This window comes from Myodes glareolus, chromosome 8, assembly GCF_982192425.1.
Source record: "Myodes glareolus chromosome 8, mMyoGla1.1, whole genome shotgun sequence".
In the NCBI taxonomy this organism is placed as follows: domain Eukaryota; kingdom Metazoa; phylum Chordata; class Mammalia; order Rodentia; family Cricetidae; genus Myodes; species Myodes glareolus.
In genome coordinates this window covers 106,877,764-106,903,632 of record NC_142033.1, presented here as the reverse complement: position 1 = coordinate 106,903,632, position 25,869 = coordinate 106,877,764, and the positions used below count along the sequence as shown (strand labels likewise).

Here is a 25,869-nt window from a genome sequence, read left to right as displayed (position 1 = left end):
CACACCTCTCTGAGCAAACACCCTGCAGTTCTGAATCCTCCTTGTGTCCAAGGGGTCTCCGGTGGTGCAAAGTTCTTCTTTTTCTTCTTCCCGGGTATGGCACCAGATGTCCCGCGCTACCGTCTCGCCAGCAAGAACCACGCGGTACACATAGGATCCTTCTGCAGTAAAGCTTTATGTCTCTTGAGAGGGAGAGCATAAGCTTACATGGCGGAGACCCAGATAAGATGGAACTCATCCCTTATAAAGGAAACAGACCCCGCTCTGGACGTGTCATTCTTTGATTGGTCAACTGCTCCCAGTCCCAGGTGAAACCTTGGAAGTAGTGGAAAATACCAACACATGTGAGCTTTCTAGCTCACCTGGCGGTGCAGCACCATCTATGGTGGAAAGTGTGGTTGCGGCCCTCTACAACCAAGGTTGAGTGACTGCAAACTAAGCAGATAGCCTCTCTCTCATTTTATATTCCCTCTAGTGCTGGGATTAAGGGCATATGGCTCCCTAGTGCTGGGATTAAAGGTGGAGGTCACCACCACCTGAATTTGTTTCTGCATTGATGTTGTGTAGTCCAGGGTGGCCTTGAACTCGCAGAGGTCCATTTGACTCCATCTCTCAGGTTAAAGGTGTGTGCCACCATTGCCTGACCTCTAGTGACTTTAGCTTTGCCTCTGGTCTTCAGGCAGGATTTATTTATCATAATACAAATAATATACCACTACAATTTCTGGTGCATACTTTTAATCAAACCTTCTTCTTCTTTCATTTTTGCAGAAATGAAAATCATAGCTGGCCTGATGCATGGCTGACTATGAAACTGGCAGATTTTTTTCCCTGTCCTTTCTTAGTTTCATAGCAAATCCAACTAGTGCTGAGAAACTACTCATCCGCTCCCATGAAGGTGGTCAGAGTTGCTCAGATGGTCCGAGCAAAGGTTCTAAGTACCACAGTTCTTTTTCTCTCTGGGATTTTGGGGAGCTTATCTCTTCACTCCGCAGGCTGTCACAGCGCTACAAAGGGCTTCGGGGCAGGGTTGGCTTGCCAGTCCAGACACTTGCTCTGACGGTGTTCTGAATGAGGTCTACTTTGGTCAATTGTTTAAGTACCATATAACTAGCCACTTTTTGGAGTTTTTAGTTTTGGTGATTTTTGTTTTTTCTGTTTTCAGTTTTCTTTTCACAAATTCTAAATTTGAGCCTTTTACACTTGTGTGGACACCCATGCCACAGCACGTGTGTGAAGGTAGGTCAGAGGACAAGTTGATCTCAGGCCCTTAGACTTGATTGCAAGAGCCTGTGCTCACTGAGTCAACTAGCTGGTTCCTGCCACAGTCCTCCCTTCTAACTCATCTGTTTCAGTATATTGGTAGTCGTTACTCTGTATTTTGGGGGGTACGGAATAATGTAAACTCATTCTAGAGCTCTCCTATGCTTGGCAAGCACCTGTCCACCGAGGTTTAAACAAAAAGTTATTTTGAGGCAGGGTCTGGTTATGTTGCCCACGTTTTTTTGTCAACTCAGACTGTAGCTATACCAGGCCTTAAACTTGTGATGCTCCTGCCTCAACCTTCCATGCTGTGGGGTTCCAGGACTGCACCACCACTCCCAGCTCTAAATTCATGTGGGAAATTAGCAATTTGAATCTGTCTTCTTTTAAAAGTAGTGTAGCTTAAGGAAAAAATCAATTATGGTTTTTAAAATTAACTTTTGGTGTCATTAATATTTTCTTATTTCCTATTATGTTAATTTCATCCCCAGTCTCGGCTAGTCTTTCTAAGCCTTTCCTTCCACGCATTGATCCCTTTGTTTCCATTTTCATACGTGTTTTTACTTAGGTTTGAGTTGGGCGTTTTGGGAGCCAGGCCAATCTAAGACTTTCTCAGATGCCCTGATGGAAGCTCCAAGGGAACCTTAGTTCTCTGTGTTTGTCCAAGGGCTGACTTGACAAGGTCTGGTCCAGTGCTTGAGTGAGCATCTTGAAGGAGACAAAGGAAGCAGGCCCGTTAGCCTGAGAGGCTGTTGTTATGTGTCAGTAATACTGTGAGCTCTGTCTGCAGTGCCCTGTACTCCTCTAACAATAAGTCTTAATTAGCTTTCTGCTGACAGCCCTATTCTGCCCCTACAAATGGTGTATCAAATGTGTACTTCTTAATAAACTTTCTTAGCATGAGCCATCAGCTTATGCACAACTGACTGATACCTCCCTGGCACCTTCAGTACCCCAAACCCTTGGTGTTTTATGTCATAGACTGAGCTGATCTAAAATTTGATGTCCTGGCTCTATGTACCCAGTGATGGCATGATACACCATTGCCATCACAGACACCTGGGAGTGTCTTTCTTTGTATAACAGCGTGCTACTGAGGGAAGCAGGAGCAATTCCGTGAGCCCTATTGAAATTGCTGATGTTTGGTGAATTTTAATCAGGTGGCTTAAATTTGACCTGGATGGGCTGGGCGCCATTTCAGCAGTCAGACAGGGGGACCACTTCAGTATTGGTGAAGTAATAAGTTGTGTATGCTAGATTCTGTGAATGGGAGAACAAAAAAGAAAGAAAAAAGGACAAGACTGGTCCCAGGTTTAGCCACCAGAATGAAAACAAAACAAACAACAAAAGCAAAACTAAAACAGGACTGACTGCTCCTAGGTCTGATAGAGGAGAAAGTTTGTTTTTGATAATGGGAAGACGTAGGGAGAGGCAGGGACATCTGGGAGAGTCCAGAATGGACATGAGCCTGAACCACATGAAAAGGGGATCGCGGAGAGACAGACCTAGAGGTCAGGAAGGTAAAGGGTAGATGAAGAAAACAAAACAAAAACAAAAACAAACCGGGTTATCAGATTGGGTAGATAGGGAAGAGCCGCTTATCTACTGGATTGGAGAACTTCGGGTTGGGGGTGGAGAGCATGGCAGTCATACCCTGTAACCAAGTAAGAACTGAAGAAGGCAAGGAGAACATGGCACCCAGTGTCTGTCTTTATACGTTAAACATGTACTTTAGCCTTTTATCCGAGGTTTGAGTCCTAACACCCTGTGCCCAGGTGGAAGAAGTGACTACTGAATACAGGAATAGTTCAGGGAAGACTTTGCAGTTCAGGCCCAAGTTCTGCTGCGACGCCAGTCTCGGCAGGTCTGTGACAATTCTGTGCGTGGGGTGGCAGCCAGGGCTGGGAACCACTGTGCGGAGTCCCTTCACAACACTCTGTAAGGGAGTTGCTCCTGTCACTCAGATCACATTAGCCAATCAGGACTCCTAAGAGGACTGCCAGTCAGAGTAGGGGAGGGCATTTCCGGTCCACATACTGGAGGTTCTGCTGCTCTGGACTCCGGGACTCTTATGTTCTTTGTGCCGTGCTGTGACCCGCTGTCGGGAGCTGTGGGGAGAGCGGGACGAGCTCAGAATCCGCCATGGTGAGCGAGGGCCGCCGTCCTCAAGCGGGGTGGAGCCGCGGGAGCGGGTGTGGGGTCCTCCCGGGGCTGTGGTAATCGGCGGCCGGATTCTGCACCCCTGAGGTCCGTGAGGTCCCTGCAACAAATAACTTCCATCTGCGGGATGCGGCTAGGGCTGCATCTAACACGATGGGGTACTGTGCATGCCTAGTTCCTTCTTGTGACGGCACTATGCAGCGTGCGCATAAGCGCCACTTTCATTATCGCCTTGAAAGGCAGATGATTTGCTAAACGACAGAGCTACTTTCTAGTGTCTTCTAGAAGTTCTGTACTTGGCACTAAACATTGAGGTGTAGGATCCGACTGCAGTTAATTCTGTGCAGGGTGTAAAGTCTGTGCAGTTAATTCTGTGCAGGGGATAAAGTCTGTGCCTTTAGCAAATCTGCATGGAGATGCCGGGGTGGACCAGTCATGTGTGTCAGTAAGGCCAGGCTTACTGGGTTTCTTGGCCTCATGTGTTCAAATCAACACTGTTTTAATTGTTATTTTGTTTCCAAATTCTCTCTTATGTTCCGTTGAGCAGCTTATTCTTTCCCAGACAGTACAATCTTTCTTGCAGTTGTACGGGAAGTTTTAAAGTCAGATGGTGTCACTGTGTGCTGTTTATTCCGTCTTGTGTTGACCAGTGTTTCATTCATGATGATTTTTGTCATCATTTTTCTGTTGTTGATAGGAAGATTGTTAAACTTTTGTTAGACTTTATTGGAGTGTTGCTGAATCTGTAGCTCAGATTCTGTGCCAAAATAATGTTTAGGCTTCCTGTCTGCAATCATGGAATTTCTTTCTGATCAAGTTTTTTTATTTCTTTAATTACATAAGTATAGTTTTGGCTACAGATATTTGTCACATTTCTGTGCATTTCTGACTTGTTTATCTATGATGACCTATAAGAGATATGAGAGTATGCATTTTTAATTTTTCTATATTTATTTCATGTGTATGAGTGATTTGTTTGCATATGTGTATGTTGACCACATGTGTGTTTGGTGTCCACAGAAGACAGAAGGAGGCATCAGATCCCCTGCAACAGCATCTAGGAATGATTGTGTGCACCATGTTAGTGCTGGGAACCAAACCCAGGAGGTCTACAAGAGCAACAAGTGGTGGTAACTGCTGAGCCATTACCCCAGTTGTAAACTTGGCAGATTTCCAAAACTTTATGTGTGCGCGCACAAGTACACGCTGAAAAGCCAGTGTCAAGAGAATTGAGGATTGCTTAAAAATCTGTGTTTGGGGCTTGGGAGATGACTCAGTAGGTATGTTGGTTAGATTTGGTCAGCTTGCCATAAGCTAGTCAGACTGGCATGTAGGCAAACCTATAGGGTATTTTCTTGTTTAGTGGTTGATATAATAGGGCCCATCCCACTGTGGTTGGTGCCACCCTGGGCAGGTCATCCTGAGTTGTATAAGGAAGCAAACTGAGCAGGCCACGATAGCAGGGGGCAATAAGCAGCATTTCTCCAGGGGGACAGCAGGTGTGGAATGAATAAGCCTGTGGTGTAAATGAGTTAGTACATCTGTTCCTGGACAGATCCTCCCTTTATTTGGTCAAGCTGGAGACTTGTGATTACTGAAGATATTTTTCTCAATGAATCTTTACATGTATGGCATGATTTCTCATTGTGATGGCACATTATTTTCAGAACAATATTTTAAGACAAAGTTTATCATGTTGACTTTCTCTGCCTTGATCCCGGGGTTGAGGCCCACAGGGCATTGACCCTGCTGTCCTCCTGACTCAGCCTCCTCAATTCTTGGTTAAAGGTTTGTAGCATCACACACTTCTAAAACTACCCATTGGAGTCACGGAGTGGGCTGTCCACTGCAGTAATAGAAAAGGTATTTGTGTGGAACACAGCTTCTCCATTGAGACCGGAATAGAAAGAATGGTTTATCGTATGCACTGCAGGGGAAAATAGGCTAGGCCATAGCTAGATTAGAGGTTGCTTAGTTATTTGACCTGTAGGTGTCTCTGTTTTAAAACAGGATCTGATTGGACAGAGTGAGCACCTTTCTGTCTGTTTTGCCAGTACGCATTAACTCATAGCATGTGCATGAAGGAAAACCAAATCTGTGGGTGCACAATTTGGGGAGGTTAGCTTGATCCACTGAAATTTTCGATTGGGCAACTCTGTCATGTTGATACGTACAGACCTGGTTGTCTCAGTTTAGTCAGGTGAGAGGATTGAGACGTTGAGCATTTGGCTGTAGCTTGTGTGTTGGCATCAGTTGTGTGTAGTACTTAGCAGCTAACATTTTACACAGCGCAGGGTCAAACAGTCTCTTATGATTGTGGACATGAGTTCTGTGCAGGATGATAAGTATAAATTTGTTTTCATTCTTCTACATGCAGACATCCAGTTTGACCAGCACCATTATTGAAGATGCTGTCTGTTTTCCAGTGTGTATTTTTGACTTCTTTATAAAAACCAGATATCCATAGGAGTGGGAATTCATGTCTGGCTCCCCAGTTTTATTCCATTGACTGAGGTGTCTGTTTCCATGCCGATACCGTGTGGTTTCTCTTGCCGTACATCTGCAGCACACATGCAGTCTGGAGTGCTGAGACCTCCAGCAGTTCTTCTGTTCTTCAGAATTGCTTTAGCTATTCTTGGTTTTCTGTTTTTCCATTTCAAGTTGGGAGTTTTCCTTTAGAGGTTGTAAAGAATTGTGTTGGGCTTTTGATGGGGTTTGCATTGAATCTGTAGGTTGCTTTTGGTAGGATTGCCAATTTTGCTATGTTAATCCTAGGGATCCATGAATGTTGGAGATTTTTCTATCTTTTCATATCTTCTGTTTCTTTCTTCAGAGAGTTGAAGTTTTTACCATAGACGTCGTCTACTTGCTGGGTTACAGTTACTGTGAGATCGTTTATATAGTTTGAGGCTATTTTGAAAAGCATTGTTTCTGTGCTTTCTTTCTCAGTTCGTTTGCCATTTGTTTATAGAAGAGCTACTAATTTTGTGAGTTAATTGTGTATCTAAACTACTTTGTTCAGAGTGTTTTTCAGCCATAGGCATTCCGGGGAAGTTTTAGGATCTCTTACATATCCTATCACATCATCTGCAAATAAAAATACTTCGACTTCTTTCTTTCAAATTTTATCCTTTTGATCACCTTCAGTTGTTTTATTGCTCCAGCTCAGACATCCAATTCTATATTGAGTAGGCATGGTGAGGGTAGATGACCTTGTGTTCTTCCTGATTTTAAGCAAATAACGTTGACTTTTTCTTCATTTAATTTGATATTGGCTACAGGCTTGTTGGAAATTGCTTTATTCTGATTAGGTATGTTCCTTGTCTCCTTTATCTCTGTAGAACTTTTGTCACGAAGGGGTGTTGGAGTTTGTCAGAGGCCTTTTCTCCATCTAATGTGAAATATAGTTTTTTTTTCTTTCTGATTGTTTATATGGTGGATTACATTTCCAGATTTTTGTATCTTGACCCATCCCTGAATGTCTTGAATAAAGACTACTTGATCATGGGTAGATGATCTTTTTGACGTTCTTGGATTTGGTTGTTGAGTGCTTTATTGACAACTTTTGTATCTATGTTCATAAGGGGAAAAGGTCTTTGATTCTCTTTGTTGTGCCTTTATGTGGTGTGGGTTTCAGGGTAACTGTTGCATGAAAGCTAGGGTGCTGGGGGTGTAGGTCAGGGGTAGAACACTTTTAGTATCTATGATGATGTAAACAAATACAACTAGACCATGCTCTTTAATAGCAGTGGTCAACCCCATACTACCACTGATATAGCTACACGTTAGTGATGAACTGGATTTTGGTGGGCTTGCGTCCTTATTACAGGAGTTGAGTGCCTTGAATGAGACAGATGGTCAACAAGCTAAGCTGTAAGGTAGGCGTGGGTGGAGTGTGGCATGTACCTTTCATCTCAGCACTGGGGATGGGAAATGAAACTGAACCCTTGCCAAGTTTGAGGCTATGAATGACTTTGCTTATGAGACTGTAGATATATTTTAATTTTTAAAATTATAATTATGTGTTTACTAGTTTGTATGGTATGGGGATCCCAGATAATAGCTTACATGAGTTAGTTCTTTCTTTCCAGTATGTGGGTTCTCGGGATCAAAAAAGTCAGAATTCCCAGCCATCAGGAAGCTGGGTAGGAAGAGCAAATTCGAGGCCATCAAGCCTGTCATCCTTTAACCACCGTGTCACACATTTTAAGTTCCCGACTGTACTCAGCCCTCACACCTCAATGCCCTTAATCCGCCTAGTCAGCCACCTCTGCAGTTCCAGGCCAAGTTCAGTCCCAATGGAGTCTTTTTCTCACATCAGTAGTATGCTAAATCTGTCTTAGCCAGAGGCTACCTTTACTTTGACATTCTCCAACTCCTAATCTGTTCTCTAACATCATAGTCTTACAAACACAAACCTTATCCTCTCATCTTCCTGATTCTGACCTTGAAATAGCTTCTCACGACACTAAAATAACTAGACAGTGGGTACCAGCATCGTGACACTACCGTCTCTGTTCAGGTTTTACTTTTGGCCACTTTTGGTTAAGGATACCAAAGTGTCAAGTTCATCCTGTAAATTCTGTTCTTTGTAGCCAATGATGTTAACAGCATCCCTTTAAACCCAGTGTTCTGGAGGCAGAGTTAGACAGATTCCTCTGAGTTCTGGCTGGGTCTAATGATGAGTTTCATTCTCGCAAGAATACATAGTGTAATACTGTCTCAACAACATAACCAAAGAACGAAGAATCAAGGCTGCATATAATTTGATAGCTTGGGCCAAGGAGATGACTGAGTGAGTGGAGGTGTTTGCGGGCATATGAAGCACATCGTGACCTGAATTCAGCCCCTAAAGCCCATGTAAAAGCTGTAAGGAGAGACTCCACAAAGTTGTCTTTTGAGCCCCACAAACACCATGGTGTGCAATGCCCCCTACCTCACAGAAACACAGGAACAAAGTATTTTTAAAGTGGGACAGGCTGGCCTTGTGATGAGTTTTATGTGTGTTCCTGCACCATGGACCCAGAAGATCCCGTGTTTCTGTTCTTATGGTATTAAATTTTATTTATGTGTATGGGTATTATTCTTATATTGTATATGTGTGCACCACATGCATTCAGTGCTCTGAAGAATCTAAAAGAGGGTGTCAGGTCCTCTGGGACTGCAGATTCAAGTCATTTTAAACAGGCGTGTATAGATACAATTAAGAGAAATTTGGTCCTCTGCAAGAGCAGACAGTGCTCTTAACACGATGAACATCCCTCCAGCTCTTTATTCAGATACGTACTACTGTATTTTTATTTCCAGGATCCACTTAGGACTCAAAATTAGGTCAAAACCATTTATTGCAGGGTGTTTTGAAAGCTTAGTTCTACCTGGCTGTTCTTCCAGAGGATTTGGGTTCAATTCCTAGCACCCACATGGCAAACATCAATTACCTGCAATTCAAGTCTCAGGGGATCCACCAAACCTCTTCTGATCTCTGAGGGCACTTCACAGATGTGAAGGATAAACATATATGTAGGCAAAGCGCCCATACATGTTTAACAAAGTTTACAAAAACACTTCTGTCTACCACTCAGTACTTTCTGTTCCCAGATGCTAAAGAAATATGTCTAGGCGCCCAACAGGTCTGGGGAAAAGAGCAAGGTATCCCTTCACCTGCCAGGCAAGAGCTGTCCTGGAGCTGCATACCGGCATAGCCCTCCGCAGTACAGACTGCTAGACAGCACAGCAGGCTGCTGCTGCTCCGCAGTGACTCTCAGGACGGCAGAGTGGGGCCTGTCAGATGGGAGGCAGGCAGTCAAGCCCTATTACACCTCTCCCACATCTATACAACACGGTAGTAGGAGGTGACCATGTGTGGTTGTCACCTTTCTGCATCTGTGTGGAGATCCCAGTGGTATCTGTGTCAGAGGCACCTGACAGCTGTTAGGAGGACTCATGCATGATCCAGCACTTTAGTCCCAGGGGAGTCACTGCAGATGTGTGTTCAATGGCCAACTCTTAAGATTACTATTCTTAAAGGCGAGAGGTGTCCATAATAAACTGTTCCCAACAGAAAGAAGCTTTATAATGAGCTGATGACCATAGAGCAAACTCAGTCTTCAATCTGGATGCTGTGTAAGCACTGCCTGGGCAGGTCTGACACAAAGTCCATACCACAGAGACAGACCTCCGTCATCCTGCTAAGGGACTGATTTAACAGACCCTGTGTTCATCATCCTTGTTATGAATTTCTTTGCTTTCCATCTTTCTTTCTTTGTTTTTCTTTCCTTTCCAGTTTGGAATAGAGTTAGTTGTTTAATCCAAAGGAAAGTACGTCAGAGATAAGGATTGTACGTCAGAGATAAGTATTGCTGTGAAAAACTATTCACCCCAAGGGAGCTCTGCAGTGCTAACTTGATGACTTGGTAGGAAGTGAACTGTAAATGCCTTGCTTCCTATTACCCTCCTGGCCATGTTCTGAAGGAGTTCTATTTTCGTCAGTGGTTGAGCTACAACAGAGCTAGCTATTTTGCTGGATGTTTTAGTTTTTTTTTTTTTTGTCTATCTTATTTTCAGTTTTCTTTTTAAAAAGTTGTGAATTTGGGCTATTGAGACACATGTGAGCACATATGCCACAGCACTTGTGTGAAGGTGAGGGGACAAGTTGGAGGTGTGGGTTTTCTCTTGGGTTTTGGTCTCAGGCCCTCAGACTTGGACAAGCATCTTTCCTCTCTGAGTCACCTAGCTGGTTCCTGCCTCAGTCCTCCCTTCTAGCCCACCTATTTCAGTATATTGGTTGTCATTGCTCTGTTTTCATTTTGGGGGCAGAGAATACTATGTACTCAGTCTAGAACTTGCTCATGCTTGGCAAGCATCTGTCCACTGAGAGTTAAACAAAAAGTTTATAATGTTTGTTAACTCCATTTCGTTTATAATGTCTGTTAGCTCTGTTTAGTTTTTGTCTAGGTTACCTTTCTATGGGGGAGAATGGAGTATCGATATCTCCTACTATCAGTTTGTGAGTTGTAGAAGTGTTATTTTTTATTTTTTATTTTTTTATTTTATTTTTTTAAATATTTATTTACTTATTATGTATACAATATTCTGTCTATATGTATGCCTGCAGGTCAGAAGAGGGCAACCATCATTACAGATGGTTGTGAGCCACCATGTGGTTGCTGGGAATTGAACTCAGGACCTTTGGAAGAGCAGGCAGTGCTCTTAACCTCTGAGCCATCTCTCCAGCCCTACTTTTTTATTTTTACTAATGAAGGTACCCCTTTGTTTGGGGAATACATGTTAAAAATTGAAACATCTGCTTGGTAGATTTTTCCTTTGCTGAATATATAGTTTCCTTCCCTGTAGGCTGAGGCTACTCATTCATTTCCCAGCTTCCCAGACCTGAAATAATCACATAGAAACTGTATTATTATAACCCTGCTTGGCCTATTAGCTCATGCTTTTTATTGGCTAGCTGTTATATCTTAAATTAACCCATTCTATTAATCTGTATATTGCCATGTGGTTGAGGCCTACTGGTAAGATTCCGTCCAGCGTCTGTCTCTTGCAGCAGCTACATGGCTTCTCACTGACTCAGGCTACTCTCTCCTCTTCTGTCTGCTTGGAATTCCTGCCTTGCCCTATTCTGTGCTGCAATAGGCCCAAAGCAGCTTCTTTATTAACCATGTATTCACAGCATACAGAGGGGAATCCCACATCACCTCTCCTTTTCTGCCTAAATAAAAAGGAAGGTTTTAACTTTAACATAGTAAAATTACATGTAACAAAACAAGTATCAAGCAAGAATTACAGTTACAATATTTACATCTACTTTATCTTTTATCATAACTAAGGAAAACTATAATTATAATCATCTATTCTTCAACTCCATCAAAGACTCCAGAAGGATATAATATAACCTAAGTAAACAGGAAGCATTGTAAGCAACTTCCAAAACTCTAGAATTGACAGTGACATCTCACTGTGTGGATAGTCACCCGAAGTTTTTCTGCAATGTTGGGGTATTCATCTTCAGCAGAATTTTTCATGAAGCAGGAAATTTCAGAGACAGTTCAGCCTATATTGGCAGTTTGTTAGTCACTTTCTTTTGTGTCCTGCAGAATGTCTGTCAGACTCTTTGATAAAAAGGAATCTTGAAGAACTGTCTTACCTTTAGACAACTTCAGCAGTCATTTTTCTGTGGATCTTGCATGTCCAGTTCATACAGCATAACATCAAGCAGTCCAGGCAAGAGCAGTTTCTTGCCCAAATGGTTAACCAACTCCATAAGGATCTTCTTTGATGCCTATCATCCTCTTGAAGTAGCTTGGTGCTGCTAGGAGCAGATGTGTCTCACTGTCATGAAAAGCCCTAAGTTTTTTAAAAAATTTTTAAATGCCATATTTTGTAAGTCTTTGAAAAATTTGAAGCATAACTATCCATCTAAAATATATCTCTGTATATCTAGAAAACCTAACTAATATGACTATAAACTTAACTATTATAGATGATTATCTATTAACCTGTATTTCTTAGTTATATATTACCTTTTTAAATGAGCTGCACAAACACAATATCTTAATCAAGAGCAGAAATATATACATAACAAAGTTGACCTTAAATTTGTATCAGTAAACCAAGATCCATACTAATGCAAAGAATTTATATCATGTTCCCCTTTAAATGTAAATAAACATTTATAGACAATATTTGGGAATTTGGACGTGGTTCCCTCCAAACTGCTTCCTGCTTTTTGTTGGGTGAAGTATTTTTTAGGGTTCATGCAAAGAAATTCTTTATTAAGCAAGGCAAAGAGACAGGTAGCTGAATCTGAATTGGACAGAAACAGTAGCAGGCAGCCTGGCAGCTATTCAAGAGGGAAAAGAGGTATATGTTAGAATGAGCTGGAATATATTGATAAGTTCTATATGGGTATTTTAATTAGGTTAGTCAAAATAATGAATTTCAGTCGCTGGAGCTTGACGTTTTAATAGTTGGACCTTGGCGATCTGTTGTTGAAGGAGACTGTTAATTCATTCCTGGCCATTCAGGCCCAAAATAATCACATAGAAACTATATTATTTAAATCACTGCTTGGCTAATGACGTAAGCATATTGCTAGCTAGCAATATATATAGATATAGCTTATATCTTTGGTTAATGTATTTATTATTTTATATTTTACCATGAGGCTGGTGGCCTACCTCCAAGGTTCCATCTGGTGGCTCACACTTTTCTCCTCTGGTGGCACCATGGCAACTCTGCTGGGTGGGACAGAAAACCACAGTCAACAAATGGTGCCAATGTGTGGACAGGTGCATCCACATAAAGCCTGAGAGAGCTTGGAAAGTTATTCTAGATAGAAAAGAATAGAGTTAAGCATGGCTTCTTGATAGCAGCACTTTCTCAGATGGGCTCTACTTGCTAGAGGCAAGCGCTCTCATCTAAGAGAGGCTTCCTGACTCAGCTTTAGGTGCAAAACCTTGCAGCTCTTTTAAGAGGTCTTGCCATGAAATGGTGTTGATGAGAAGCTGACCGCATGCTTTTTGGTGGTGGCAGGGACCTTGAAATGCCATAGAGTTATGGCAATAAACATGGCTCTGACTGGTACCTCCTTCATAAGTTTGGAATCTCAGAAAGCTAAGGAATGGACTGGATCCAGCCATCAGAGCCACTGCTTTAATCCTAGCCATATTGCGTAGCACATTAAAGGATAAAGTTCTTAAAATAAAAAGAAAGAGTAGTTGGGTATGGTGGCACACACCTTTAATTCCAGCACTTGGGAGGCAGAGACAGACAGATCTCTGTGAGTTCAAGGTGTGGTGGCACACACTTTTATTCCTAGCACTTTTGAGGCAGAGGCAGGCAAATCTCTGTGAGTTCAAGGACAGTTTGGTCTATGGAGTGAATTCCTGGACAGCCAGAAACACACAGAGAAACCTAGTCTCAAAAAAAAAAATTAAAAATAAAAAATAAAAATAAAAGAAATAGAGTTTAAAATAAGGCCACATAAAGATGGAAAATACACAGAGTGTCTGGATACTGTTTATTATTGTGTTGTCTTTGAATTGTTTGATGGCTGATGAAGGAGCAACATCTGCTAAAAGACATTTGTTTATAAATATGGCTGAATTAATCAAAGATAGGTATTTTGGAAATACCTTGACTTCAAAATTGAAGTCAAAATATATGTTACTTTAGAGAAGAGGATTTGCTTTTGTTTTTCCAGAAAATGAGAGGTCGTGGATTTATTCTGAGTTAAGAAAAATCAGGTTTGATCAAGAAAGACTACCTGAGAAATCTATGGTAGGAACAGATGGTCCAGATGTCAGAGTTCTGCATCCAGAACAGAGTCAAGACTGCTGCCTGAGATGATCAAGCCTCATAGGATAATCCAGTCATGACTTGATAATAATTCTAAATTTTCTTTAGGTCCCCATAAGATTATCAGCGCTCCCAATCAGCAGGAAGTAGTCTGGAAAACTATGCCCACATTCCCAAAAAATAGACTATGGATATTTTACTTTGTTTAGAATGTTGGTTGCAAGTTGTTATGGATAATGGTCAGGAGAAAAGCTAAACAAAGGATATTAGATTCAGAGTTCTTGTTTTAAAAAAAATGGGGGGATGCTGTGGGACAATGGTCGTTTATCTTGTCACTTGCATTATTTTTAATAAAATGATGATTGGCCAGTAGCCAGACAGGAAGTGTAGGTGGGACAACCAGACAGGAAGTAGAGGCAGGGCAACGGCAATTCTGGGAAAAGGGAAGTTTTTAAGTCCACAGTTGTGACCCAGCCTCAGAGGAAGCAAGATGTGACTGCCTCGCCAAAAAAGGTACCAAGCCACATGGCTGACTCAGAGAAGAATTATGGGCTAATGTAAGTTATAAGAATTAGTAAATAAGAAGCATGAACTAATGGCATCTTTCTCCTTTGAAAACTGTATGGCATCTCTCTAACTCTGCCTTCTTCCTCCCTGCATTCAGTTTAGTTATCCTGCCTATCTATATTCTTCCTTGTGATAGGTTGGTGTAGGAGGTCCTTCTTTATTTGTGTTGCTTTTATTGGTTGAATAAAGAAACTGCCTTGGCTTTTTGATAGGGCAGTGCTTAGATAGGTGGAATAGAACAGAACAGAATGCTGGGAAGAAGGGCAGTGTGACAGACGCCATGAGGCTCCTGTCTGAGACTGATGCTGGTTAGACTGATGCTGGTAAGCCACCGTCACGTGGTGATAACAGATTATTAGAAATGGGTGAGATCAAGATGTGAGAGTTAGCCAATAAGAGGCTAGAAATAATGGGCCAAGCAGTAATTTAATTAATCCAATTTCTGTGTGGTTATTTTGGGTGTATGCTAGCCGAGTGGGGTGGTTGAGACTGCAAGCAGCCCGCTTGCTCCTGTTACAATAGGTCAAAGGAGCTTCTTTATTAACCAATAGTAATAAAACATATTCACAGCATACAGAGGGGAATCCCACATGACCCCTACATTAAGGCTGAGCAAAGTATCCCACTTTAGGGAATGGGCTCCAAAAAGCCTGTTCATGTACCAGGAATAGATCCTGGTCTTACTGCCATGGGTCCCATAAACAGACCAAGCTGCAGAACTGTCACCCACATGCAGAGGGCCTCGTTTGGTCCCATGTAGGCTCCCCAGCTGTTGGGCCAGCGTGGGTAGCTGTCTCTGGGTTTCCCCATCATGATCTTGACCTGCCTTGCTCATATAACCCCTCTTCCCTCTCTTCAAATGGACTTCAGGAGCTGGACCCATTGCTTGTCTGCAGATCTCTGCATCTGCTTTCATCAATTACTGGATGAAGTTACTATGATAACAATTATGGTAGTCACTAATCTGACTACAGAAGAAGTCCAGTTCAGGGATCCTCTCCACTATTGCTTAGAGTCTTAGCTGAGGTCATCTGTGTTGATTTCTGAGAATTTTCCTAGCACCAGGTTTCTCTGTAACCCCATAATGGCTTCTTCTATCAAGATATCTCTTTTATTCCTCTCCCTCTCTTTCCCTACCCCAACTAGACCAACCCTTTCCATCATGTTCTCATCCCTCAACCCCTCCTCACTTTCCCCCACCCCCAGTTTACTGAGGTGATCTTATCTATTTCCCCTTTCTAGGGCAATCCATGTGTGTCCCTCTTGGGGACTGCTTGTTACTTAACTTCTCAGCCCAGTGATCCTTTGTTTTACAACTAATATCCACTTATGAGTGAGTACATACTGTATTTTCTTTCTGGGTGTGGGTTACCTAACTCAGGATGATTTTTTTCTAGTTCCTTTCATTTACAAATTTCATTTACACTACAAATTTCATAATATCTTTTTTTTTTTACAGTTGAGTAATACTTCATTGTACAAAAGTACCACATTTTCCTTATCCATTCTTTGGCTGAGGGGCAGCTAGATTGTTTTCCAGGTTCTGGCTATTAGGAATATAGTTGAGCAGGTGTCCTTTTAGTATATTGAGCATTCTTTGGGTATATGCCCAAGAGTGGTATTACTGGGTTTTGAGGTAGATTGATTCCCATTTTTCTGAGAAACCACCATACTGATTTCCAAAGTGACTGTATAAGTTTGCATTCCCATCAGCAGTGCAGAAGTGTTCCCCTTTCTCCATGTCTCTCCAATATAAGCTGTCATCAGCATTTTTGATCTTAGCCATTCTGACAGGTGTAAGATAATTCTGAGTCATTTTGATTTGCCTTTCCCTCATGACTAATGATGTTGAATAGTTCCTTGAATGTCTTTTGACCATTTGAGATTTTCCTGTTGAGAATTATCTATACTCCTTTATTAATTGGATTGTTTGGTATTTTGATGTCTAGTTTCTTGAGTTCTTCATTTATTTTGGAGATCAGCCCTCTGTCAGATGTGGGGTTGGTAAAGATCTTTTCTCATTCTGTAGGCTGCCATTTTGTCTTATTTACCATATACTTGGCCTTACAGAAACTTCTGTTTCAGGAAGTCCCAGTTTTTAATTGTTGCTCTCAGTGTCTGTGTTCCTGGTGTTATAGTTAGGAAGTGTTCTCCTGTTCCAGTGCATTCAAGGTTACTTCCCACTTTCTCTTTATCAGTTCAATATACTTGTATTTACATCGAGGTCTTTGATCCCCTTGGACTTGATATGGATCTATTTGCATTTTTCTGCACGTTGACATCCAGTTATACCAGCACCATTTGTTGAAGATGCTTTTATTCATTGTACAATTTTGGCTTTTTTGTCAAAAACCATATGCTCTTAGATGTGTGGATTAATGTCAGGGTCTTCAATTAGTCCACCTATCTGTTTTGACAACAGACACCAAGCTGTTTTTATTACTATAGCTTTATAGTAGAGCTTGAAGTCAGGGATGGTGTTGCCTCTGAAAGTTTCTTTATTGTACAAAATTGCTTTGGCTTTGCTGGGTTTTATTTTTTTTCATAAAAAGTTGAGTATTTTCTCTTGAGGTCTGTGAAGACTTGTGTTGGGATTTGATGGGAATTGCTTTGAATATGTAGGTTGCTTTTGGTAAGATTCCAATTTTTACTGTGTTGATCTTACCTATCCATGAGTGTGGGAGATCTTTCCATTTTCTGATATCTTTTTCAGTTTCTTCAAAGTCTTCAAGTTCTTGTCATACAGACTTTTCATGTGTTTGGTTAGAGGTACCCCAAGATATTTTATGTTATTTGTGACTATTGTTAAGGGAGATATTCCTCTGATTTCTTTCTCAGCCCATTTACCATTTGTATATAGGAGGGCTACTGAGTTCTTGACTTACTCTTGTATCCTGTCACATTACTGAAGGTGTTTATCAGGTGTCGGAGTTCCCTCATATAATTTTTGTGGTGACTTATGTATACTATCATATCATCTGCAAATTGTGAAAGTTTGAAATCTTCCTTTCCAATTTGTATTCCCTTGATCTCCTTTTGTTCTTATTGCTCTAATGAGAACTTCAAGTACTATATTGAATAGATATATAGTGGACAGCATTGTCTTGTTCATGATTTTAGTGATATCATCTTAACATTTCTCTCCATTTAGTTTGAAGTTTGCTGTTGGCTTGCTATATATGGCTTATATTATATTTAGGTATGTTCCTTGTACCACTGCTCTCTCATGAAGGTGTGTTGAATTTTGTTGAAGGTTTTTTCAATACTTAATGAGATGATCATTTTCTTTCAGTTTGTTTATATAGTGGATTACATTGACAAATTTTCATATATTGAACCATCCCTGCATCTCTGGGATAAAGCCTACTTGATCATGGTGGATGGTTTTGTTGTTGTTGTGTTCTTAGATTTGCTTTGTTAGTAGTTTATTGAGTAATTTTGCATTAATGTTCTTAAGGGAGATTGATCTCTAATTCTCTTTCTTAGCTGTGTCTTTTTGTGGTTTCCATATCAGGCTAACTGTAGCTTATTTCTTAAGTCCATTTGATTAAATTTTTTTCCCCAACCATTTACTCTGTGGTAATGTCTGTCTAAGACCTTCTGGCTTTCAGAGTCTCCGTTGAGAAGTCAGGTGTTACTCTGATTAAGTCTGTCTTTATTTATCACTTGTCTTTTTTCCTTTTTAGCTCTTAATATTCTTTCTTTATTCTGTATGCATAGTGTTTTGTGTTTTTTCTGTCCAGTCTATTAGATGTTCTGTAAGCTTTTTGTATCTCTATAAGGATGTCCTTCTTTAGGTTGGAAAAGTTTTCATCTGTGATTTTGTTGAATATATTTTCTGTGCCTTTGAGCTGGTATTCTCCTTCCTCTATCCCTATCATACTTAGGTTTTGTCTTTTCATGGTGTCTCAGATTTCCTCAATGTTTTGTGTTAAGGATTTGTTGGACTTAACCTTTTCTTTGACCAATGAATCTCTTTTCTCTATCATATCTTTAATGCCTGAGATTCTTCCATCTCTTGCATTCTGTTGCTTATGCTTACATATGTAGTTCTTGCTCATTTATCCAAATTTTTCATTTTCAGAATTCACTCAGTTTGTGTTTTATTTCCTGTATTTGAATTTTCAAATCCTGAATTGTTTCCTTCATTCTTTTTTTCTCTTTGGTTTCTTGGATTTCTTTAAGGAGTTTATTGATTTCTTCCAATTTTTGTTTGTCTTTTCTGTGGGGAGTGTGAGTTTTACAGCTCTGGAGCTACAAAAATGTCCTGACTTATCAGGAAGCCAGACTATACTTAGAACTGTAATAGGATAGCTGAAGTAGGACAACTGTGGAAGGATAGAGGACTGCTTTGGAGGCTGCAACCACAATAGAACAGCTCAGCCCTGGAAGGAAAGGAGCCCTGACTTTTTGAGAAGCTAGGCTACCTAAAGCCACAGCAGGACAGCTCTGGGTGGGTAGAGCTGCAGTAGAACAGCTGTGGAGGAGTAGAGCCATAATAGGACTTCTCTGGTGGCTGGAGCTGCAATAGGATAGCTTCACCCTAGAGGAAAAGGTGTCCTGACTTGTCAGGAAGCAAAGCTACCTGAAGCTGGGGTGCAGTGTGAAATGGTCTCCCAGCAGGATAGAACAATCCGGTTCCTCTCCTGGAGAGTCACTACAGCTGAACTCTGCTCTGTTTCCCTAAGGGGATGTCCTAGCAGAGTTATCAGTTTCTTCTCCAGACCAAGATATTACCTCTTTTGCTAACATTCTGCTAAAGGAGAAGCCACTGCAGAAATACAACAGTCTCCTTCTTCTTTGGCTAAAAGTTGTTACTTCTTTCTGCTCAGCCCTCCTAAGGGAACATCCCAGCAAGGTTCTGTTCTTCTGTTCTGCTCAGTCTTGCTCAGTGCCCAGCCCCCAAGGAAAAGTCTCAGCAAGGTTTTTCAGCTCAGACCCCTTCGGGAAGTCCCAGCCAGGTTCTTCTATTCTGCACTGGTGAATGAAGATTGTCGCCCAAGACTCTTTTGAGAAAGACATTTATTTGGGAAGGAGGATTCCAGGAGAGTGGCTGCCTTTGCCAGGGAGGTGAAACACAGCCCTCAACTGGACAGGCTTCTTAGGGGCAGAGTTTCCCAGGGAGAAAAGGGATTGGTTTTCTCTGCTCAGGGATTGGTTAGTTTTGTTGGTCAGGGATAGAAATGACTCTGATTTCAGTGCCAAACTTTGTTTCTTACACTGGTCCTTTCTGGCTCTAATCTTAGGGCCAGGGCACATTTCTTTCACTGGCTCTGATTCTAGGGACAAAGGGTGTTTCTTTGGCCCCAGTTTCAGAGTCAGGGCATGTTTCTTTGGTTTTGGGTTCAGGGATAAAGTTTTTGTTTTGTTTTGTTTTGTTTTTTCCCCTGGCTTAGATCTCACATTCAGGGTGTGTTTCTTTCACTGACTCTGGGTTCAGAGTCAGAGCCCTTAGGGATTTGTTGGAATCCTGCTCCAGTTGGCCCTTGTGCCCTACATTTTCCTCAACTTCTTTCAAGGAACTTCTTATCTCCTCTTTAAGGGCCTCTATCATCTTCATAAAGTTATTTTTAAGGCCGTTTTCTTCTGCTCCTTCTGAGTTGTGATGTCCAGGTCTTACTGTTGTAGAACCACTGGTGGTGCTAGGTCTGGCACTGCTGTGCACCCTTCTGGGTTTGGGCTAATTATAGGTACAGGTGGTGCCTTTAGCTTGGGGGGGGTCCTCTTTTCCTCCAATTGGTGCAGGTGGTTTCCATGCTTCAGGGTGCAGCTGCTGCCTGGGTGGTGGGGCTGCCATGGTGGGGGAGGGGCACAGGATGTGTCTCAGGGTTTAGAGTCTAGAGACTGGGGCTTTCCAGCTGGGACACCAGTGTCTCACCTCTTCCTCCAGTTGGTGCACATGGGATAAATGGCCTTTAGAATGGTTGGTGAGACTGCTGATTGGCTGCTGGGGCTGTGATGAGTGGGGGAGGAGCACAGGATGTACTCCAGGGCCTAGAGCCTAGAGACTGGACTGGTTTGGTTTAGAGACCTGTCGTTCACACCTCTTCTTCTAATTGGTGCAGGTGGAAGCTGTGCCTATGGGATCCTCTGATCATATTTCCTTTACAAATTAGGGTGCCCTTGTATTTGGGGACTAGATGTTAGAAATTGAAAGGTCATCATTTTAGATTTTTCCATTAATGAATAGGTAGTGTCCTTCCCATTTCTTTTGGATTAATTTTGATTTGAAGATCTTCAAATGCATTTTATGTACTTATGGGCATATTGATGAGCAATGAGGACGCATTTCTCCCCTGTGGGTTACGGATCAAACCCAAGTGTTTCACACATAATATGCAAATAGTCTGCCACTAAGTCATCTTTTACACAGAATTTCTTGAACTAGTTTTAGTGACACACAGTTGCAATCCCAGCACTTGAAAAGCTGAAGCAGAAAGATCACCACTAGCATGAGGCCAGACCAGAGTATAGACTGAGACTATGCTCTTAAAACACAAAACAATTTTGCGTTAAAGGGCCAAGATCTCACAAAGAAACATGCAAATTCTACAGCATATTATTGAGAAATGAAATCATGAGTTTTCCTAGTCCAATAAGAGACCAAGTGGTGATGCCTGTTATATGGTTAGACTTTCCATGGGCTAAAGTTAGAAGATTTAAAACCAATATGTCACTTTCACTTTATTTTTGCTATTCTTCAAGAAGTTGCCATATATCTCTGTATTATGGTTTGATTTAATTAGTGCATTAAATTAACAGAGCATGAGAGCACATACTTGCTATGCTCATAATTTGGAGGCAGATGCAGGAAGTTTAAGACTACTCTGACCCAAAAAGTGAGTTTCGGGCCTGCCAGAGCTACAAAGAGATCCTCTGCCCACAAGAAATAGAGATGTGTCTGAGTATAGGAGTGAGACCATCTGTGGGTTAGAATTCAATGGAGTAGTGCTGGTAGGAAAAGTAGGAAAAGTACTTGGTATGCAAGCCTGATGACCTGAGTGTGGTCCTAGGAACCCTTGGTAGAAGGAGGAATCAACTACTGAACACTGTCCTCTGATCTTCCAGTTCTCATTATGGCACTTCTGTGCCTGCCCTAACATACACATAACACACATGCAATACTACATTCTTAATTGTCTAGATGGGATAAAAGAATATGCTTTGGTCTTGAATCACACTTAAAATTTTTGATGGGATTAAAATATCCCATCAATTTATGTATAGATATTATTAAACAGTTAAGTCTTACAATGAAAATGACGTGTTTTATGTGGCACTGTGTCTCGATTTTTTTCCTAGAGTTCCTTTTAATTAATTGGGACCTTTATGTGTCACCTTAGAAAGACTTTGATTTTTTTGTTGTTTGCTTTTCTTTCTTTTTTGAAATAGGACCTTTTGGGTCAAAATCTGGCCTTGAAGTCTCATCCCTATTCTCTTGCTTTATTCCACTTCCCACTTGGTCCCTTTATTCTTTTTGATTTATTCAGATATTATAATTGACTTTGGTGCCTTCTTACATGCTTGCGTAAACTGTGTCTGCCTGGTACTCATGCAGACCAGAGTCAGATCCCCTAAGGGTGTAGTTATAGGTGGTGGTTGTGAGTGACTGTCGCTTGTCTGCCTGGTATCTACTGAAGTCAGAAGAGAGCATTGAGTTCTCTTGATTTGATGATAGGATTAGTTGGTAACTACAAGTGAGTGCTGAGAACTGGTCTAGGACAGGTGATCTTATGTGTTGACATATCTTTATATAATCCATCATTTTATTATTCTTTTTGGGATAAGCATTTACTCTACTAATGTTTTTGAGAACTCTTTGATCTGTCAGTCAGTAACTTACGAAAAATACATTGCTCCCTAGGAAGTATTAGCCGTACAATTCAGATTATGACTGAGAAGTACAGAGCTGGATTGAATATTTTAACTCTTTGAATGCTTTCTATTTGTTTGTTTGATTGAGACAGACTCAGTATGTAACTTTGACTGTCCTAGAAATCACTACACAGATGAGGCTATCTTGGAAATCATAAAGTATCACCTGCCTTTACCTCTTGAGGTTTGGGATTAAAGGTGGGCCCCAACATGCCCATATTGTCTACCTTTTTTTAAGTTGATAATTAAAAAAAATTACTGATGTATACCAAATAGTGTTATTCTGTTTACATGTCTCTCTGTATTTATTACTAGGTATTTCTCCTGCAATGACACATCTGTTTTAAGGCTACAGATATGGAAGGCATGATTCTCCTTTTCTGTTTCCTTTTAAAATGTGTTGGTTACTGCCTTTGTTATTTTATGACCAATGTGATACAATGTAATGAGCACAATGAATTATGTAAATATATTCTCAATGAAATATACATTTACAATGCAGTCAGTCTCAACAGTTCTATTATGTACATATGTGGGATACTTTAGGATGCAGTGACCTATGAGGATGTGCATGTGAATTTCACTCATGAAGAGTGGGCTTTGCTGAATCCTTCCCAGAAGAGTCTCTACAAAGATGTCATGGTGGAAACCTATTGGAACCTCATTTCTATAGGTAGGAATATGAGCTTTTTTTTACTTTTCAACTTATGAGACAATCCTCTCTTGATGATTGTTGCTTTTCAGTGATTTTGAACATGAAAGAAATAATCCAGTGAATAAATCAGACATTGTTCAATGATTCATGAAAGACAGGATATTCAACTATGCCTAATTTCCAATAATATATCATATACATTTTCTGGTACTGTATTTTAGGTTACATATGGAACGGCCACAATATTGAAGAAGATTATCAAAGTTCTAGAAGACATGGAAGGTAATTTTCATGTGCAAGCTGGTACATATATACCATGGAAGAAGTGTTACAACACCATGTATTCCAACGTCAGGTACCTGATTTGAAAACCATTCCTTTACGGATAAGATAAGGAAGCAATGCTATAGCACATGTCACAGTGTTAATCATAGCCATATGAAAAGCAGTTTGTAGAATTGTCCATCCCAATTATTATCCTGCCGTTCAAGCATCATATAAGGTATAGATATTGATAATGCAATTAATTACACTATGTCCAGGATCTTTTATAAACAAAACTTTCATATTAAACCTAGTGTTACTCATATACCTGTATTGAGTGACTTACCATAGTTTAGTGAGAGGAGCACTTTATGAGAGATGAGGAATTTATTGTGGTGTAGAAACCTGAATCCATACACACATCTGAGGCACAAAGTATTAGACTATGTGAATGCAATGTGAAAACTTTTATGTTATTCTTCATTTAATAGGCATGTCATCTGTCACTCTGGATACAAGCCATGTGAGCATCAGGGATACGGAAAGAAGCAATATACCTCTTTTCCTCCTGGAACAGTTAGAAGATATGCTGCAGTCCCCACTGCGGGAAGACATGACGGCTGTGATACAAGTTTACACTCTCACATTGGAGAAAACCCTGATGAGGACAAGGAATATGGAAACCCGTCTGTCTGTTCTGGTTCACATTGCTCATGCAGTATGACTCACAGTGTATGTTATACATGCAATCAGTGTTGTAAAACTCTGAGTTATTCCAGTTTTTTTCAAAGATATGAAAAAGCTCATTTTAGAAAAGGAAGTGAAAAATGTGAGCTTAGTTCTGAGGACTTTAGCCATCACAGGTATCTTCAAATACACAAAACAACCAATAATGAAGAGAATCTCAATGAATGTGATCAACATGATAAACCCATTCAGTATGATTCTACTTTAAAAGTACACCAAAGAACTCATTTGGAAGAAAAACCCCATGAATATAATCAAAGTGATAATGTCTCTGCATGTCATAGTTTTCATCAAGTACATAGAACTCATTCTAGAGAGAAACGTTATGAATATGAGCAATGCAGTAAAGCCTTTGAAAGTCCCAGTTATCTTCAAATATATAAAGCTATTTATACTGGAGAGAAACCCTATGAATGTAATCAATGTGGTAAAACCTTTGTACAGAAGAGTAATCTTCACAGGCATGAAAAGAGTCACACTGGAGAGAAACGCTATGAATGTAATCTGTGTGGTAAAGCCTTTGCACACAAGTATAAACTTCTCATTCATGAAAGAATTCATACTGGAGAGAAACCCTATGAATGTAATCAATGTGGTAAAGCATTTGTAGAGAAGTGCAATCTTCGTAGTCATGAAAGAAGTCACACTGGAGAGAAACCCTTTGAATGTAGTCAGTGTCACAAAGCCTTTGCACAGAAGAGTTCTCTTCGCAGTCATGAAAGAGTTCATTCTGGAGAGAAACCCTATGAATGTAGTCAATGTAGTAAAGCCTTTGCTCAGAAGAGTAATCTTCTCATTCATGAAAGAATTCATACTGGAGAGAAACCCTATGAATGTAATCAATGTGGTAAAGCCTTTGCTCAGAAGAGTAATCTTCTCAGTCATGAAAGAAGTCATACTGGAGAAAAACCCTATGAATATAATCAAAATGCTAACTCCTTTTCACAGAAGAAGAATCTTCTCATTCATGAAAGAAGTCATACAGGAGAGAAACCTTATGAATGTAATCTATGTGGTAAAGTCTTTGCAAGGAAGAGTCATCTTCTTAGTCATGAAAGAACCCATACCGGGGAAAAACCCTATGTATGTAATCAATGTGGTAAAGCCTTTGGACATAATAGTCATCTTCACAGTCATGAAAGAATTCATACTGGAGAGAAACCCTATGAATGTAACCAGTGTAATAAAGCATTTGCACGTAAAAGTCATCTTCATAGGCATGAAAGATGTCATACTAGAGAGAAATCGTATGGATATAATCAATGTGGTAGAGACTTTGCACTTAATAGTCATCTTCAAATAGAAGACAACTCATACTGGAGGCAAATTCTGTGAATGTAATCAATATGGTAAAGTCTTTGCATGTTGCAGTATCCTTCAAAATCATAAAAATATTCTCACTGGTGAAAATCTCCATCAATCTAATAAATGAGGTCAAGCCTTGCTGTCCACAAATGAAAAAGCCTACATTTTTATCTCAATGGTGCTTCAGTAAGATTAGTAGAGCCACTCCATAGTTAAAATATTGCCTCTTTTTCAAGTTGTAAACATTATATTCCAAGAATGTAGAAACATGATAATTTGAATAATAAAATGTATTTCCAATTGAAAGTAATATGTATATTGTCATCCCATTATTTTTGGGTCATGATACTTGGTTCTGAGATTAAATACGTATTTCTTATCATACTTTCAGAAACACAAATGAATGGCAGAGAATCTTATCAGTAAGGAAATGTGATTGCTGCTAAGCCTGATAACCTAATATTGAGTTCCAGGATGGTACTTGTTTATAGAGAGATCCTTTCTCAAAATCTCCAAAAAAGGGATCTGGAAAGATGGTTGCATTTTTTCAGGACCTGGCTTCAATCCCAAGCACAAACATAGAAGCTCAAAACTCTGGAAGTGTAGTTCTAGGGGATCCAACACACTTATGCAGGTATACATGCAGGAAAAACACCTTTTCATGTAAAATAAAAATAATCATTTTTAAATGTATGCATCACATTGTGGAACTTTCTGTTGCA

At 40.5% G+C, this 25,869-nt stretch overlaps 2 protein-coding genes across 2 annotated transcripts in view; both read left to right on the top strand.

Annotated features, from left to right (window-relative positions):
- Nucleotides 1-3,280: 3,280 nt before the first annotated feature.
- On the top strand, nucleotides 3,281-25,457 carry LOC125396605 (uncharacterized). The gene is made up of 4 exons (XM_085692403.2): nucleotides 3,281-3,408; nucleotides 22,723-22,849; nucleotides 23,053-23,113; nucleotides 23,587-25,457. Exons 1-4 carry the CDS (start codon nucleotides 3,406-3,408, stop codon nucleotides 25,175-25,177), a joined length of 1,782 nt encoding a protein of 593 aa, XP_085548529.1. The 5' UTR covers nucleotides 3,281-3,405; the 3' UTR covers nucleotides 25,178-25,457.
- Nucleotides 3,300-25,869, top strand: part of LOC125396602 (uncharacterized) — a 94,064-nt gene continuing 71,494 nt past the window's right edge. Inside the window, exon 1 of the mRNA XM_048428582.3 lies at nucleotides 3,300-3,408. Coding sequence (XP_048284539.2) covers nucleotides 3,406-3,408 — 3 coding nt within the window. The 5' untranslated portion in view covers nucleotides 3,300-3,405. The remainder of the gene's footprint in view (nucleotides 3,409-25,869) is intronic.

Coding starts and splice junctions, on each gene's coding strand:
- LOC125396605 (XM_085692403.2), top strand. Junction 22,850..23,052: donor TTGGAACCTCATTTCTATAG/GTAGGAATATGA, acceptor ACTGTATTTTAG/GTTACATATGGAACGGCCAC. Junction 23,114..23,586: donor AGTTCTAGAAGACATGGAAG/GTAATTTTCATG, acceptor TTCATTTAATAG/GCATGTCATCTGTCACTCTG.